Source organism: Mercenaria mercenaria, chromosome 10 (assembly GCF_021730395.1).
Source record: "Mercenaria mercenaria strain notata chromosome 10, MADL_Memer_1, whole genome shotgun sequence".
NCBI lineage: Eukaryota > Metazoa > Mollusca > Bivalvia > Venerida > Veneridae > Mercenaria > Mercenaria mercenaria.
Genome location: NC_069370.1, coordinates 60466086 through 60485007, shown reverse-complemented (window position 1 = coordinate 60485007; position 18922 = coordinate 60466086). Strand labels below are relative to the sequence as shown.

The following is an 18922-nucleotide window of genomic DNA, read 5'->3' as shown; positions in this document are numbered from 1 at the left end:
TCCTCCAGTAACAATAAATAAGCTTTTTCAAGCCATCTGTTAAGTCCAAAGACCTAGTTGACCAAAAGTCTCTAATAATGAAGTGGAGCACACAAAAGGACATCAAGTGAAAGATTGAGATGTAAAGAGTTAGTTATGAAGCATTACCTGAAAAGTTCAGAATCAAGAGAAGGGAGTGGTACTTGTGATCAGAAGGACAAGAATGGATGAAAACCAGTTGAAGAAAAAAAAAAACATTGCTGACAAAGTTCCAGTAACCTTAATAGACTAGTGAAGACAGTAGTTCAAGTACAATCTCCAGTCTGATTCAAGTGAAAAAGTTTCTTCATACTTATAACAATATATTCAGTCAAAGAAAAGACGTGATAATGAAAAAGCAAGTTACTCATCCTAAGCAAAAGTCCAAAACAGGCGACAGCAGTTTTCAACATTGAAAGAAAAGGTGACAAAAAGAAGAGGAGAAAATAAATTAGCAACTTGCCCAACTATAACAAAAGTTTTTGAATAAAGGGTATATCACATATGATTTGAATTCGCACATAGATAAATGTATAAAAGAATAAATAGGATATAAGGATTAGATATACAAAGGTGCAGAGAACCAGACGTTCTGAATATTTAAAATTTTATCTATTGTTTTATTTCAAGGCGCTCAATGTGACGTTTGGCGTCAATTTGTACGCGACGTCCAGTATACATCTGACGTCGTTTCCGCCCGTTAGTTTTGTTATAGTTTAAACGTGAGTTAAGGAGCTTGGATGAAATTTACTTTGTTAAAGTAAATTTATTTGAGATACTAAAGTTGGTAAGGTTTTGTTACTTTTTATTCAGAATTAATTGGTATCATTAAGTAAATATTGTTATTATTTTAAACATCCATTTTTGCAGTAAAGAATTGATTTATTATTTTTATTAAATGTAATTTTTGAATGTTTGTATGAATGCTGTTTTGTATAAATTTCTTGTATGTTTGTTTGAATATCTGTTTTTAAATTTATTGTAGAGAATCGGCATTTATGGCATTTATGGAGATGCACATAATTGTCAGAAAATAAATGATAGAAGCCACATATCTCGCTTGTGTATGAGTAAGAATCCCAAGTCCCTTACATGCAGTGTTAGACTCATCTGTAGCAGAGTCATTGAGAAATGTGTTTCAAATGTGAATCCGAGTTTGTGTATAGAGCTGTATTATAGAATAATTAGACTGTGATACAGGTTGTAATGTTAACTTTACTTCTGTAGAACTTAGATGATCAAAGATATTGCACAAAAATAGAACAGTAATACAGATATTGGTGCTTTGTACTTTTTGGTTTTCTGGTATACACAAGCTTTCTGTGGAGTTGCAGTTCAAAAAAAATGTTTATTAGTACATGTACAAAAACAAAAATTCAAAAAGTACAACAAAATACAGCTTTTTAAACACCTACATGATATTCTTGTTCCTGTTGTTTTTTATCACAAGTTTTACACAATACACTTTCTTCCTATTTTATTTGACACATCTTGCACAAAATACAGGGACCTCTTTGGCCAAGTGGTTAGGGTCACTTGCCCCTCACTGCTGTGTGTTTGAAACCTTGCTTGAGGTGAAGAAGTCTTTCAGGTTAGGAAGCAGTCCAGCATGATTTAGGAAGGTTTTAACCTGGTGCCAGACAGGATGCTCAGAGAGGATCGAAATCTGAAAAGCCACCATCTTAATTATGTCTCCCCCAGGAGACATATTGTTTTTGCCCTGTCCATCCGTCTGTCCTTCCATCCGTCCGTCCATCCGTCCGTACGTCACACTTCATTTCCGAGCAATAACTGGAGAACCATTTGACCTAGAACCTTCAAACTTCATAGGGTTGTAGGGCTGCTGGAGTAGACGACCCCTATTATTTTTGGGGTCACTCCATCAAAGGTCAAGGTCACAGGGGCCTGAACATTGAAAACCATTTCCGATCAATAACTAGAGAACCACTTGACCCAGAATGTTGAAACTTAATAGGATGATTGGTCATGAAGAGTAGATGACCCCTATTGATTTTGGGGTCACTCTGTCAAAGGTCAAGGTCACAGGGGCCTGAACATTTAAAACCATTTCCAATCAATAACTAGAGAACCACTTGACCCAGAATGTTGAAACTTCATAGGATGATTGGTCATGAAGAGTAGATGACCCCTATTGATTTTGGGGTCACTCCATCAAAGGTCAAGGTCACAGGGGCCTGAACATTGAAAACCATTTCTGATCAATGACAGGAGAACGACTTGACCCAGAATGTTGAAACTTCATAGGATGATTGGTCATGAAGAGTAGATTACCCCTATTGATTTTGGGGTCACTCCGTCAAAGGTCAAGGTCACAGTGGCCTGAACATTGAAAACCATTTCTGATCAATAACTAGAGAACCACTTGACCCAGAATGTTGAAACTTCATAGGATGATTGGTCATGAAGAGTAGATGACCCCTATTGATTTTGGGGTCACTCCTACAAAGGTCAAGGTCACAGTGGCCTGAACATTGAAAACCATTTCCGATCAATAACTAGAGAACCACTTGACCCAGAATGTTGAAACTTCATAGGATGATTGATCATGAAGAGTAGATCACCCCTATCGGTTTTGGGGTCACTCCGTCAAAGGTCAAGGTCACAGGGGCCTGAACATTGAAAACCATTTCCGATCAATAACTAGAGAACCACTTGACCCAGAATGTTGAAACTTCATAGGATGATTGTACATGCAAAGTAGATGACCCCTATCGATTTTGGGGTCACTCCATCAAAGGTCAAGGTCACAGGGGCCTGAACATTGAAAATTATTTCCGGTCAGTAACTTGAGAACCACTTGACCCAGAATATTGAAACTTAATAGGATGGTTGGTCATGCAGAGTAGATGACCCCTAATGATTTTGGGTTCACTCTGTGAAAGGTCAAGGTCACAGGGGCCGGAAAATTGAAAACCATTTCCCCTCAGTAACTTGAGAACCACTTGACCCAGAAGGATGAAACTTCATAGGATGATTGGTCATGCAGAGTAGATGACCCCTAACGATTTTAGGGTCACTCTGTTAAAGGTCAAGGCCACAGGGGCCTGAACATGGAAAACCATTTCCAATCAATAACTTGAGAACCTCTCGACCCAGAATGTTGAAACTTCATAGGATGATTGTTCATGCAGAGTAAATGACCCCTATTGTTTTTGGGGTCACTCTGTTAAAGGTCAAGGTCACAGGGGCCTGAACATTGATAACCAGTTCCGATGAATAACTTGAGAACCACTTGACCCAGAATGTTGAAACTTCATAGGATGATTGAACATGCAGAGTAGATGACCCCTATTGATTTTGGGGTCACTCTATTAAAGGTCAAGGTCACAGTGGCCTGTTCATGTAAAATCATTTTTTGGAAATAACTTGAGAACCACTTGACCTACAATGTTGAAACTTAATAGGATGATTGGAGATGCAGAGTAGATGACCCCTATTTATTTTGACGTCACTTGATCAAAGGTCAAGGTCACAGGAGCCTGAACAGTGACTTGAGAACCACTAGGCCAAGAGTGTTGAAATTTAGCGGGATGACTGGACATGCCAAGTAGATGATCCCTATTGCAGCCAACCATCAGTGTCTCTTTGACTTTCGCTCCTGACCCCTATTGACTTCTTGCCTATAGGACTTTGCATTGGGGGAGACATGATGTGATGTTTAACCCAGCAAAACAAAGTACACCTTTTTCCTATTCTGTATAACATAGTTTTACACAAAATACACCCTGTCCCCATTCTAATGTTTTTACAGAAAATAAACCAGTTTCTGGTTATATTTAGTGTTAAATACTGCATGCAAGTATCTACATGTACTTGAAGAGTGCTGTGGAACTGGATTAGAATTACTGTGGCAGATAAAAAGCTCTTGCAGTAGATTCAAAGATATAATTGGTAGCATCATTTGCTTGTATTACATGTATGTATTACAAGAGGTTTCGATATTTTATGCAGCAAACCTCTTCGAGATTTTATGCAGCAATTATCGGTAGGAAACCACTCACTGGCCTACATTAAAATGAGTGGAATAGATCTGTTCCTACATTAACGTCTGCGCTAATTATTATTCACCTGTACATTAGCTTTGCTTTAGTACTTCATATTTAACTGCTTGTATATCCTATTTACTGTTGTGCTTTTAAAAGTAAGGTTTTCTCCTGGAGAGACCTACAGTATTTTATTTTTGATAAATGGTGCTAAGATAAAACAATCTTTGTGCTTTACTGTAATCCTTTTTCTAGGATTAGATTTTTAGCTCATTAGAGCAGTGAGCTATTGTGATCACCCATAGTCTCATTGTTTATTTTACAACAGTTTGACTGTTGACACTCCTGAGGTCTTAATATCTGCCAAATCTTACAGAAACATGGTCGGAATATTACCCTTAATAAAATCTAGCAAACTTCCATTACTGTGTATTCTAGGGTCAAAAACTAAATCAATAGGTCAGTTAATATGAAACCCCTTGTTTACACTAGAGGCCATATTTTCTACTTCATCTGTATGAAACTTTTTAATAACGTTTGTGTCTATAGAATCCAGGACCAGTTCAGAACTGGGTCACTAGGACAAGTCATAGACAAAAACTTGTTTACATTAAAAGACGCGGCATTTTCATCATGGTCTTAAAACTTTGTCAGAAAGTTTGTATTTGTAAAATTTAGGTCAGCCTTAAAACTGAGATACCAGTAGTCAAGAACTAGGTCACTAAGCTAAATGATAGAATTTCAGTTATGTAACAAGCCCGTTGACCTAACCAGTGATCCTTGAACCATGCTTACTTATTTTGCGAAAATAACAGACCACTTTCCTACACTTAATACTCCACCACTAGTGGTAGGGGGTTGTAGTAGGAATGATCTCCATCCGTCCTTCCATCATTTCGTGTATGCTCTGTATCTCCTAAACTCCTTGAAGGATTTTCAGGAAACTTTAGTCAAATGATCACCTCATCAAGCTTATGTGCAGAATCCAATGAGTCGGTCATGTTGGCTTAAGATCAAGGTCACATCTCAAGGTCAAAGGTTTGAGCCTTCCATTTTGTGTCCACACTGTATCTCCTTAACCCCTTGAAGGAAAATCACAAAACTTTGGTCAGATGATCAACTCAAGACAATGTGCACAACTCGTGAGTCAGCTTAAGGTCAAGGTCACAACTCTAGGTCAAAGGTTTGAGCCTTCAATTTTGTGTCTGCTCTGTATCTCCTAAACCCCTTGAACCATTTTCGTGAAACTGATCAAATGACCACCTCAAGACAATGTGCAGAACTCGTGAGTCAGCCATGTCGGCTTAAGGTCAGGGTGTCACAGCTCTGGGTCAAAGTTTTGAGCCTTCCATATGAGTGCTCTGTATCTCCTAAACCTCTTGAAAGATTTTAATATGACTTGGCTATAATATTTCCTTATCAAGACAATGTGCACATTTTAAAATTCACCCCTGCCAGTGCCAGCTTAAGTTCAAGGTCATAACTCGAATGTTTAATGGCTCCACCCAGTTCCACCAACCCTTTCACTATATAGCTGTCTTTCAGACTGCCTTGTTAAAGATGACCTCATAATCTTGTACCTACCTGGGCCACTGAAGATTGAAAAGGTAACAAACAAAAGAAATACATTATGAATGTTGTCTTTTCTGGCGCTGTGATAACCTTTACTTTGATGTAAATGAGATGTGAAACCAAAATTTGTAATTCTGTTTGGTGCCATATAACCAATACTGTGTTGGTGCGCCGTAAAACCCAAATAAATAAATAAATACCAGTTTACCTCAGATAACCCAGTTAAGAATTAACCAATTAAGATTTCAAAAAAATCATTGATCAAGTTTAAAATTGGCCCTGTAGACACATGATGTTTTCTATAATTGGATGACCTAGTTTATGACCCAGGATAACTATGGCCTTATTATTTTGAGATGTTTTCATGATAAACCTTTTCAAAGGCACTTTACTTACAAAGGCAGACCCTACAGAAGTACAGAGAAAGCAGCCAGAACAAGGAGAGAGAGAAATCTTTTAGATTCAGACACGTCAGTCTAACTTAGTCTAGTTCTTTGCAAAGCGGGTACCACTGATGCACACGAGTCCGTCTTTTCCGGGAAGAATCAATCTGGCTTATACTGGTAGTTAAACAAGAGACACTAGAGATTATCTCCAAGATTTTCAGTGCCCGTACTGGGATTTTATAAATACCAGCAATCTGATCAAGTTTGGTGAAGTTTTAAAACATAGTAAAACAAGAGCACCGCCTTGCGGGTGCAACATCACCTCATTTTTTTCTGCCTCTGTATAACAGTCCAAAAGGGGCCATAATTTTTGCAAAAAGCAATGTAGAGCTATGTGACTTGCTGTGCAGTCGGCTTTAAATGGTGAATAACTGCTCGTTGTTTTAAAGCAATAACTTTGACGGCTGTGCAGAAAAGTCGACCTAAATACAAAACTTAACCAAGAAATCTGATATTTTCTAAGTCCAAAAGGGGCCATAATTCTTGCAAAAAGCAGAATGGCATTGTGTTTCTTGATAAAATAAGAGTTGCAAGTTTCAAAGCAATAGCTTTGATAGTTTAGGAGAAAAGCTGACCTAAACTTGCCACGGCAACCACAGTTCTGCATGGATTTTAATTTTTTAAGTAATTTTGAAAGGGGAACACACATTAGGACCATTTTTGTGAAGTTTGGTTTAAATCTGCCTGATGGTTTTGGATAAGATTTTTGAAGTGTACAATACAGCCATCTAGCTAATATAAGCCCCATCCCCTGGCAGCCATATTTTTAACTGAAATAGAACAGCTTGAGAAGTCTTGGTAGAGGGTCCTAGAGATCATTTCTACAAAATATTTTTGAAATCTGGCGCGTAGTTTCTGAGGAGTAGATTTTCCTATTAGTTGCCATGGCAACCAGTTCTGCATTGATTTCATTTCTTTGGGCAATTTTGAAAGGGAGCCATCCAAGAATAATTACTGTAGTTTTGTGTATATCTCCCAAGTGGTTGTGAAGATTTTTTACCTCGCTTGTCCCAAAGTGAGCTTTTGTGATCGCGCTGTGTCCGTTGTCCGTCGTGTGTCCTTGTGACCTCTCTAGAGGTCATGTTTTTTAATGGGATCTGTATGAAAATTGGTCAGAATGTTCATCTTGGTGATATTTAGGCCAAGTTAGAAACTGGGTCACGTCCGATCGAAAACTAGGTCATTAGGTCAAATAATAGAAAAACCTTGTGACCTCTGTAGAGGCCATATTTTTCATGGGATCTGCATGAAAATTGGTCAGAATGTTCATCTTATTATATCTAGGTCAAGTTCGAAATTTGGTCAACTGCGGTCCAAAAGTAGGTCAGTAGGTCTAAAAATAGAAAATTCTTGTGACCTCCCTAGAGGCCATATTTTTCATGGGATCTTCATGAAAATTGGTCAGAATGTTTACCTTGATGATATCTAAATCAAGTTTGAAACTGGGTCACGTGTGGTCCAAAACTAGATCATTAGGTCAAATAATAGAAAAACCTTGTGACCTCTCTGGAGGTCATATTTTTCATGGGATCTGTATGAAAATTGGTCAGAATGTTCATCTTGATGATACATGTATGTAGGTCAAGTTCGAAACAGGGTCTCATGCGGTCAAAAAACTAGGTCGGTAAGTCAAATAATAGAAAAACCTTGTGATCTCTGTAGAGGCCATATTTTTCATGGAATCTGTATGAAAATTGGTCAGAATGTTCATCTTGATAATATCTAGGTCAAGTTTGAAACTGGGTCACATGCGGTCAAAAACTAGGTCAGTAGGTCAAATAATAGAAAAACCTTGTAAACACTCTAGAGGCCATAGTTTTCATGGGATTTGTATGAAAGTTGGTCTGAATGTTCATCTTGATGATATCTAGGTCAAGTTTGAAACCGGGTCAACTGTAGTCAAAAACTAGGTCATTTGGTCTCAACATAGAAAGATCTTTTGACCTCTCTAGAGGGCATATTTTTCAATGGATCTGGTCAGAATTTTTATCTTGATGATATCTAGGTCAAGTTCAGAAGTAGGTCACATGAGCTCAAAAACTAGGTCACTATGTCAAATAATAGAAAAAAAACAATGTCATACTCAGTTCATGTAGGGGCAGGTGAGCGATTCAGGACCATCATGGTCCTCTTGTTTTTAGAAATTGTTGACACACGACGGACAATTGACATCAAGCAGTTCTAAAAAGCTCACCTTGAGCCTTTGACTCATGTGAACTTAAAATAGCCCCATACTGTCATGAAAGCAACATTTACACAACAATATTTCACAATGGTAACCACTTTTATTATAAAACAAATTTTGACATGTTTGTTAACAAGAATTAGTTTCTCCAGTAATTGAGCATTCTTTACTTGCTCTACAATTGTTTGTCATTTCTGTAGACATAGTCTGTAATTGGTCGGCCAATGAAAGTCATCGATACAAGATACTGGATCTCGATCATTTTGCTTTCTGCACAGGTAATGACTGGGAACAAGTAAAAATACTGGTCTAGCCACACCTACAGACAGTGTTGAACACCTGCTGATCACTATATCCGTCAAACAGATTATTAATTGCCTTCTAAATCATAGTAAGTCATTATTGTGAAATTATACTTTGACATCTCTCCCATTCAATACATCCTGAAATTTTTTGTCCCCACAAAACACAAGGGGGAAACCAATAATGTTGGGGGATATATTTCAGTGGGTTGTGCCAATCCATGAAATTAAACCCTGCAGATATAATTCTTATTCTTTCAATTCCATAAACTAAATATTTAGTCCTCAAGAATATGCCAATTTGGCCAAAACATCAAAATTTTATAACAACGTTAAATTATTTTAAATAACTTCACAATGTTACATCTTTCAAAAGCTGTATATATTTTAAATAGCAGAACTTTAGTTTGCTTCCTGGAAGAGGATTTTTTCCTTCTCCAGTACCTCGGTCTCAAAACTATACCGATAACATTGTCAAATGATAACAAAATAACCTGCAATAAATTCTACTGATGGGTTTAGATTTATGTATTTAGACTTCAAGAAAACAACTTCTGCATCAACTGGTATTCAACATAGCAGCTGTGTGCTTGTTAAACCGATTCATTAAATATTTTCAAGGGTTATACTGCAAATTGTTGTGTAAGGTTTCTATGCCGCACCTTTAAACCAAATTCTTTCTTGTCTACATTTATTGACATCACTGCTGGTTTATTATGCCCCTCTTCGAAGAAGGAGGGGTATATTGTTTTGCAGATGTCGGTCGGTCGGAATGTAGGCCGATCCGTTTCCGGATGATAACTCAAGAACTCTTTGCCCTAGGATAATGAAAGTTGATAGGGAGGTTGGTCATCAGCAGCAGATGACCCCTATTGATTTTGAGGTCTGTATGTCAAAGGTCAAGGTCACAGTGACCCTGAATAGTAAAATGGTTTCCGGATCATAACTCAAAAACACTTGCGCCTAGGATTATGAAAGTTGATATCACAGGGAGGTTGATAATGACCAGCAGATGACCCCTATTGATTTTGAGGTCAGTATGTTAAAGGTCAAGGTCACAGTGACCCTGAACAGTAAAACGGTTTCCAGATGATAACTCAAGAATGCTTAGGCCTAGAATCATGAAAGTTGATAGGGAGGTTGATCATCACCAACAGATGACCCCTATTGATTTTGAGGTCAGTATGTTAAAGGTCAAGGTCAAAGTGACCCTGAACAGTAAAACGGTTTCCGGATGATAACTCAAGAATGCTTAAGCCTAGGGTCACAAAAGTTAATAGGGAGGTTGGTCATGACCAGCAAATGACCACTATGGATTTTTAGGTCAGTATGTCAAAGGTCAAGGTCACAGTGACCAGAAACAGTAAAATGGTTTCCAGGCAATAACTCTAGAACGCTTGGGCCTAGTTTCCGGAAAATTGACAGTTAGGTTGGCCATGACCAGCAGATGACCCCTGTTGATTTTGAGGTCATTAGGTCAAAGGTCAAGGTCACATTGGCCAGAAACAGTTAGAACGGTGTCTGATCTTCTTGTCCAAAACCATAGGGCCTAGGGAGGGGCCTCCGTGGCCAAGTGGTTAAGGTCGCTGACTTCAAATCACTTGCCTCTCATCGATGTGGGTTCGAGCCTCACTCGGGGCGTTGAATTCTTCATGTGAGGAAGCCATCCAGCTGGCTTACGGAAGGTCGGTGGTTCTACCCAGGTGCCCGCTCGTGATGAAATAATGCACGGAGGGGCACCTGGGGTCTTCCTCCACCATTAAAGCTGGTAAGTCACCATATGACCTATCATGTGTCTGTGCGACATTAAATCCAACAAAAAAAACACAAAAAAAAAACAAAAAAACCAAAATAGGGCCTAGGGCTTTGATATTTGGTATGTAGCAAAATCTAGTGGTCCTCTACCAAGATTGTTCAGATTATTTCCCAGGTGTCAAATATGGCCGCACCCCTGGGGTCACATGGTTTATATAGACTTATATATGAAAAAAACTTTGAAAATCCTTTTGTCCAAAACCACAGGGTCTAGGGCTTTGGTATTTTATATATGACATCATCTAGTGGTCCTCTACTAAGATTGTTTAACTTATTCCCCTAGGGTCAAATATGGCTCCGCCCTGGGGATCACATGGTTTACATAGACTTATATAGGGAAAAACTTTGAAAATCTTCTTGTCCAAACCACAAAGACTATGGCTTTGATATTTTGTAATGTAGCATCATTTAGTAGTTCTCTACCAAGTTTGTTCAAATTATCCCTCTAGGGTCAAATATGGCCCCGCCCTAGGGATCATATGGTTTATATCGTCTTATATAGGGAAAAACTTAGAACCTTTATGTCCATAACTTAATTACGTCATTTAGATTTGGACCACATGTATAGTTTTGAGTGGCAAGATGAACCTTGACATGAGTTGACCTGGATTTTGACCTAGTTTCACATTTCTGTAGCTACAGCCTTCATATTTGGACCACATGCACAGGTTTATGTACCGAAAAAAACTTTGACCTTGTTATTGACCTAGTGACCTTCTTTCACATTTTTGAAGGTACAGGCTTCAAATTTGGACCACATGCATAGTTTTTTGTTCCAAAATAAAATTTGACCTTGATTTTGACCTAGTGACCTTCTTTCACATTTCTCAAGCTACAGCCTTCAAATTTGAACCACAAGCATAGTTTTGTGCACTAAAATGAACTTTGACCTTGTTATTGACCTAGTGACCTTCTTTCACATTTTTGAAGGTACAGGCTTCAAATTTGGACCACATGCATAGTTTTTTGTTCCAAAATAAAATTTGACCTTGATTTTGACCTAGTGATCTACTTTCACATTTCTCAAGCTACAGCCTTCAAATTTGAACCACAAGCATAGTTTTGTGCACTAAAATGAACTTTGATCTTGAGATTGACCTAGTGACCTACTTTCACATTTCTGAAGGTACAGGCTTCAAATGTGGACCACTTGCATAGTTTTGTGTTCTGAAATAAAATTTGACCTTGATTTTGACCTAGTGACCTACTTTCACATTTCTCAAGTGACAGCCTTCAAATTTGAAGCACATGCATAGTTTTGTGTACCGAAATTAACTTTGATCTTGATTTTTGAGTCGGCTAAACGATGTAATCGTTCTGACGAGTCCTTGCTATCCAGCGATTCTCTAAGTCTAAATGGACCAAATAACACAGTGAAGCGATGTAGTTCCATTAGATTTCTCAAACTTCAAACAGTTCACTGCAAGAATGAAATTAAGTTGCGTGAATTCCCTTTGCTATGACAAATATACGATGTAATCTGTCATATTTATGACTTGTAATTGTGCAATACTCGAATGTAACTCATTAAGCATAAATGTGCATTTTATGAATTGCGCAGGCTTACAAAGCTTGCGTAACATCCAGCGAAAGACAAAAAATAGTTCCACAGGGCTCCAGATAAGATGCGTATTAGCGTAAATTACGTATAGAAATAATGCAAATACGCATGTCTAATAATTTCTAAACGTATATAAAATTACAGAAATGCACACAATGCTTTATTAAAAACAAAATCTGAATCATCTGGATGCGTTAGGTAACATAGCCGATCCCGATCAGCCTTAATTCTCCCACATTGAACGTATACACGCATCGTATGATTTCTATAAACTTTGCGTGGGTTTCTACACACACACATGAATTTTGCAGTCAGTAAACGGATAAATTATCGGAAGAAGAAGCTCTTACTGGTTTGTTTAGTTACTACAGATATTAAAAATGATTTTAATTCTTATTTTTCGAGAAATAAACAAATCGGCGAAACATTAAATTGTATTTTCTTGTAGTTTTTGAAATCGAAAGTAGATCGTCTATGTTTGGCGAAATGAAACAACTTTTTTATGAAAAGATTTAAATAAGAGGTAATTTAACCGTAAACTTCAATGTCAGATACTGCCAATTGCTGCTAAATGTCTTCGTATCATCACAATTTGTAAAATATATTGTTCAAACTGGAGAAAAGTGTAATCGTATCCGGATATAATATTTTGGGTAAATATCGAGCTGTGTTATGAAATTTTAAGAAAAAAAACTAAAAACAAACTGAAACTGGTAGACTATACTGTCAGTACATCAATCATTAGCCGACTCAGGCCATTCAGGCCTTTGATTACCTATTACCTACTTTCACATTTCTCAAGCTACAGCCTTCAAATTTGAAACACATGCATAGCTCTGTCTACCGAAATGAACTTTGACCTTGGAATTGATCTAGTGACCTGCTTTCACATTTCTCAAGCCACAACTTTCAAATTTAGACCACATACACATTGTTATGTACTGAAATGAAATTTGACATTGGTTTTGACATTGAGCTAGTCTTGAAATTTGGAACATTCAAAAATGGCTGAGTGGATGGCACCAAGATCACTCTGTAATCTCTTGTTAGGTTAATAGGTTAAAGGTCAAGGTCAGATGAAACCAGAATGGTAGAACTTTTGTTTACAGTGAGCATATAATTTCTGTTCCTTGTGCAACTACTGAATGCATCAAGAGGGGTATTTCGTGTTTAACGAGCTCTTGTTCATACTAGTTTTAAGTTCACCTGTAGTACAGTCAGCAAATAATAAAGCCAGCCTGTATATTTTCCAGATTTAAAGTATAACTCTTGATCAATGCATTACAATTCTTCTTAACTAACATTTTCATTTTCCTGTCCAATATACAACCCAATACTGCTTGCACACAGGACATCATTCTTTCAGTAATACATAATAAATATTTCATGAAGTGTCGCTATTACTACATTTTATGCATGTCAGACTGTCCATACTTGATGGAAATTTGTTGTCACTGATCACTGTTTTTCAGTTATGTTGTATGTCCCAATATTGTTATGATAAAGGATATAATTGTGATAAAACACTAATATATAAACATTACAAGTGTCTTCTTGCAAATAATATTTCATCACTGCATGTCCATACTTCATGGTAATTCATAGTCAACAATCACTGCTTCACTGTATGTTGTATGCCCCAATACATGTACTGTTATTAGAATTTATAAATATTACAAGGGACATCTCCAAAATAACATTTCATCAGTACACTTCCACTCTTTATGCTTATTAACAAAGTTGGGTTTAACGTATTTTCCTATACGTTGTACGACCCAGTCCTGCTGGCACAGTGGACATCTGTTGTTCTGTTTTACCCACAATGTCATACAGCAGTTGTGGAAAGAATGATTGCACGCGCCCCAAACAACTGAAAATATACGTGTCAAAATACTTTAAATATAATGTATACAATTGATATTATATGTACAGGTTAAAAGTGAAATTCATGAAATATACCATTAAATATAAACGAGTCTTGGTTATAAATAAAGTTATTACACAAGTACATATAAGTAGTGACAATTTTGTGCTTACCGCATTGCCTCATGCGTAATTACATCACAACTAGCCCCAGGGTCACTAATCGATAATGGCCCTGACGCTAGTGCAGGAAATTAACACCCGTAAACAGAAATGATGTCATGACATTTAATGGAGGTAAAACGGCAAATAGTTCTGGTGTAGTTTTGTTATATCGAGCGTAACATTGTGTATTCTTTGTGAAATAACTTATTTTCAATTCCAAATTATGGTATAAGCCACATAGTACAACTATAAAGGCATTTGATTTTATATATATATATATATATATATACAGTGTATATAATTTAGAAATGAAACAGAAACTGAAAAGCTGAAAGTTATTATGCCAGTCGATGCTTGTACCAATAAAAATGGCACTAATACATGGGAGAGTGGCGGCTTTAAGTGATACTGGCCCTAGAAAAAGATAATTTAGCCCTCAGACTATAATAAATATCACCTTGTCAGGACCATTATCACCCTTACAGAAGCAAGCCTCTGTGGCATACATGCTGCGTATTTGCTGTGTATATGCCGCGAACACAGTAGTACGCCAGAGGAGTACATTTTACATATACCGCATGCCGCGTACATGCAGTATACTATTTCAAAGAGTACACAGCATGTACCCAGGAGGTCATTAGTACACTTCAAGTACGCAGCACAGACTTTCAAAAAATTTAAGGTGTACACTGCATGTACGCAGGAGGGACTTGTACAAGAAAATAGTACACTGCATGTACACGCAGATACTTTGAAATTTGTGCAGTACACTTCATATACGCAGGAAGGACTTGTACAATTTCTTTTGGCATTTATACTTATTTCTTTTTTATAAGTTAAAGTCTGAAGTACACTTCATATACGCGGGAGAGACTTGTTCATTTTCTTTTGGTGTTTATACTTAGAATTTTTTTAGGTAAAAGTCTGAAGTACACTTCATGCAGGAAGGATTTGTACATTTTTTTTTTTTTTTTTTGAAGCAAGAACTTGATTTCTGAGTAACTTTTATCTTAATAGCACAGAATAGTTCAGATTATTCTGAACAATTAAATTTGCCAAACTATTTGCAATGTTCATTTGTGAAGCTTACATCTAAGTGATTTCTGAGCTGCACCTTGCATGCAATGTAAAGTGACACCTGTATAAGCAATTATAATGAAAAACTGAGCAGTGAGCTGTGTCTTACCCATGCTCCTCAGCATTTATCGCAGATTTGCCATATGCTTTAAGTGCACTTGTTACTCTTAATGTCCAGTCGAATTATGGTGCATTTTAGGTCACTATTTAAAACTGTTAATTTTAAACTAAATATGGTATTTTTGAGCATTATGAATTTTGTTTGATTTAGGAAGGCTGCACATGAATAGTAAAACCTGTTCACAGCAGTTTTGCCGCAAGAGTACAAGCATGTACGCCACAGGAGTATACAGCAAGTATGCAGCAGGAGTACACAGCATGTACGCCGCAGGGGTAGTACACCACAAGCTCATTTGCATGTGAAAAGTGTATGTGCCGCGTACATGCTACGTACTATTTCTCCGGTGTACTTCCTGTGTACTAGATTCCTCCATCGTACATCCTGTGTACTATGTAGTCTACAGCATGTACGCAGCAAATAGTATGCGGCAGAGCTCATTTGCATGTCAAAAGTGTACTACAAACGTACTATCGGTGTATGTGCGGTGTATATCCTGCGTACTATTAAAGCCCTTGGTTTCAGTACACATCATGTATGCGTCAAATACGCTGTATGTACACAGCAAGAGTACGCGGCAGGCCTTTTTCTTCTGTAAGGGCACTCAAAGGAAAACTCTCCCATTTACATGTATTAAACTTTACTTAAAATATCATTTAAAAGTAAATCACTGTATTAAAGGTTTCTACTGTTTGTTTTTGTACTGTTTGTTTTGCCTATAGCCTTCTTAAATAACTGAAGGCAGTGAAAACGTATCATGAATGTTTTTATGATAACTGAAGCCACAGAAGTATGTATGTAGTAACTGAAAAAACAAGAGGACCATGATGGTCCTGAATCGCTCACCTGTCCCCACATGAACTGAGTATGACGCCTAGCAGGACCTGGTGCACATCATCATACAAGGCAAATTTTGCATGGTGTATAATTTTTGGTCATAAGTACCAACAGAAAAGGTTTTGAGAAAGAAGGGACATAACTGTATACTTTGAATAGCTTCAGCTGTTATCTCCTATAAAACCTTAAGATTTAACAATATTTGTTCATTTTAGTGTAGACCGAGATAGGTTTTACAAAGTGAAAATCAGATGAGTGGTGCAGCAATAATTGAAACTCATCTGCAGCAATAATTGAAAATTTATTATAAATATAATTATATAATAATAATATTCACAAGTTTTTTTTTAAAAACAAACAGATTTTCATTTTATTCGGAAGAATGTGTCACTTCTGGCTTATAAAAAATAAAATGATTCCTTAACATTTTAGATTTCTTCTACATTTTAACACAGTGTGGTGATAATTATGTTTTCATATGTATTTACCAATATATACAACTGTATCTTTACTGATGGATATTTTAGTAAGAATTTCTAGTTCTTTATAATTCATATTCATTTCTGTTGTTGAAGAGTAGTTCCACAATAATGAAAATCTCTTAAAGCACCTTACTGGCAGGGATTGAGAAAAGAATCTTGTCATGCTCAGGTTCCAAATGTACGGCTGGTTGGGCATAATTATATGCCGTGGTTGGAATGTAAGCTTGGGTGAAAGGCTTAAGGCTTAACTGTACATTTTTAGAACAAAATTACAAACACCACCAAATCATAGAACGAAAGGGTTGTTCAAATGAAAATTGAACAGTTTATAAAACATGTGTATGACTCTACACAAATTTGTCAGTATACTGGTATATACATTGAATTCCGGAAAAGGACTGCATAAAGGGGCCCTACTTTCAGACAGTTCAGCGCCTTTAAAAACTTACCATTTTTAAAGAACTGTTGCGTATCTTCTTTTTGATGCATTTGCAATTTTGTCTTAGTGCTGAAATTTCATATAACTAGGTGGAACATAGTTTTCAGCAATTGTTTATTTCTATTTCTTTAACAAGAGGGTCATGATGACCCTGGATCGCTCACCTGAGTAATATGAGCTACATGTTTCAAATGTCAAACTGATAATAAAATATTAAGAAAGCCAGTAGGTCACATTCATGGTCAATGAAATTCAGTTTTATGATTTGTGTGCAGAACTGTGTATGTCATCAAAATTTCAAGGCTGTATCTCAACAAACAAAGTAAGTCAGTAGGTCAAGGTCACAGTCAAGTGACATTATATTACTTGGGGTCATCAGGTAATTATAATTAAACAGACTTGGAAATAGGATCAGATTATTTTCAAGTATTTTTTCTTTATAACTCACATAATAACTAAGTGACCACAGGTTGGGACCTCTTTTAACCCCAGGGGCATAATTTGAATAATTTTGGTAGACGACTACTAGACAATGCATCATACCAAATATCAAAAGCCTAAGTAGTATGGTTTCAGACAAGAATATTTTTAAAGCTTTTTCCTATATAAGTCTATATAAAACTCGGGACCCCCAGGGCAGGGCCTCTTTTCACCCAAGGGGTACAATTTGAACAATTTTGGTTGAGGACCATAAGACAATGCTACAAACCAAATATCAAAGGTCAAAGTGTTGTAGTTTCTGACAAGAAGATTTTTAAACCTTTTTCCTATATAAGTCTATGTAAACGATGGGACCCCCAGGGCAGGGCCACATTTGATCCTTGGGGGATAATTGGAACAATCTTGGTAGAGGACCACTAGATGATGCTACATATCAAATATCAAAGCCCTAGGACATGTGGTTTTGTACAAGACAATTTTCAAAGTTTTCCCTATATAAAACATGTGACCCCCAGGGCGGGGCCATATTTGACCCTAGGGGGATAATTTGAACAATCTTGGTAGAGGACCACTAGATGATGCTACATACCAAATATCAAAGCCCTAGGCCATGTGGTTTTGTACAAGAAGATTTTCAAAGTTTTCCCTATATAAGACTATATAACCCATGTGACCCCCGGGGCATGGCCATATTTGACCCTAGGGGGATAATTTGAATAATTTTGGCAGAGGACTACTAGATGATGCTACATACCAAATATCAAAGCCCTAGGCCCTGTGGTTTTGGACAAGAAGATTTTTAAAGTTTTTCCTTTTGGTTGCCATGGCAACCAGAGTTCTGCATGGAATTCAATTCTTTGAACAATTTTGAAAGGGGGCAACCCAAGAATCATTCCTGTGAAGTTTGGTGTAATTCTGCCCAGTGGAAGAAGACTTTTATTAGAAATTGTTGACGGACAACGCACAAAGCACTACGCACGACGGACATCAAGCGGTCACAATAGCTCACCTTAAAATGGTATTCATTTTTAAAGGGGGACAACTCCTTCAGAATATTGAAGTATCCATCATACAGAACAGAACAGCAGAACATGAAATGGTCAGGCAGATTGTTGTTAAACAGGATGTTCATTTATCAAATAATTTTGTGATTTGATAAGATACTTGTTAACCTTAAGACAATTCTAAGGTTTGTTTAATTAGCAAATCAAAATTTAGCCATGAATTAATATTGTATATTCTAACACTGACTCTTTTGTTTTCCTATTAATTAAAGAAGGATGAAAATTGTGTTGTTATGTAACAATTCATTTTCTGATGCCACAATTCTAACATCATAGCGTCAAACAGCATAGTGGTGCTCTAGAAAAAAATCCAAACAATCCAACAGAAAACAGGCAAATATTTGATGGATGCCTTGATAATGTGTTAGAATCAAAATAATATATCTAAAACAGTGATTTGCTAATAAACTCATTGTCTGTCTTTTAGATGCATATTATCATATCATTCAGTCTGTGCCCTCATAATAAAATTCCTTCCCATCTGAACTCCAACCAATGATTTTATTCAGTGACAATTCATTCTTTATAATGTA

General features: G+C 36.9%; 1 protein-coding gene across 1 annotated transcript in view; it reads right to left on the bottom strand.

The window, feature by feature from the left end:
• Positions 1 to 12326: 12326 nt before the first annotated feature.
• LOC123556526 (uncharacterized) overlaps positions 12327 to 18922 on the bottom strand; it is a 75415-nt gene continuing 68819 nt past the window's right edge. Inside the window, exon 9 of the mRNA XM_053553201.1 lies at positions 12327 to 13773. Within this exon, the coding sequence (XP_053409176.1) occupies positions 13577 to 13773 (197 nt within the window). The 3' untranslated portion in view covers positions 12327 to 13576. The remainder of the gene's footprint in view (positions 13774 to 18922) is intronic.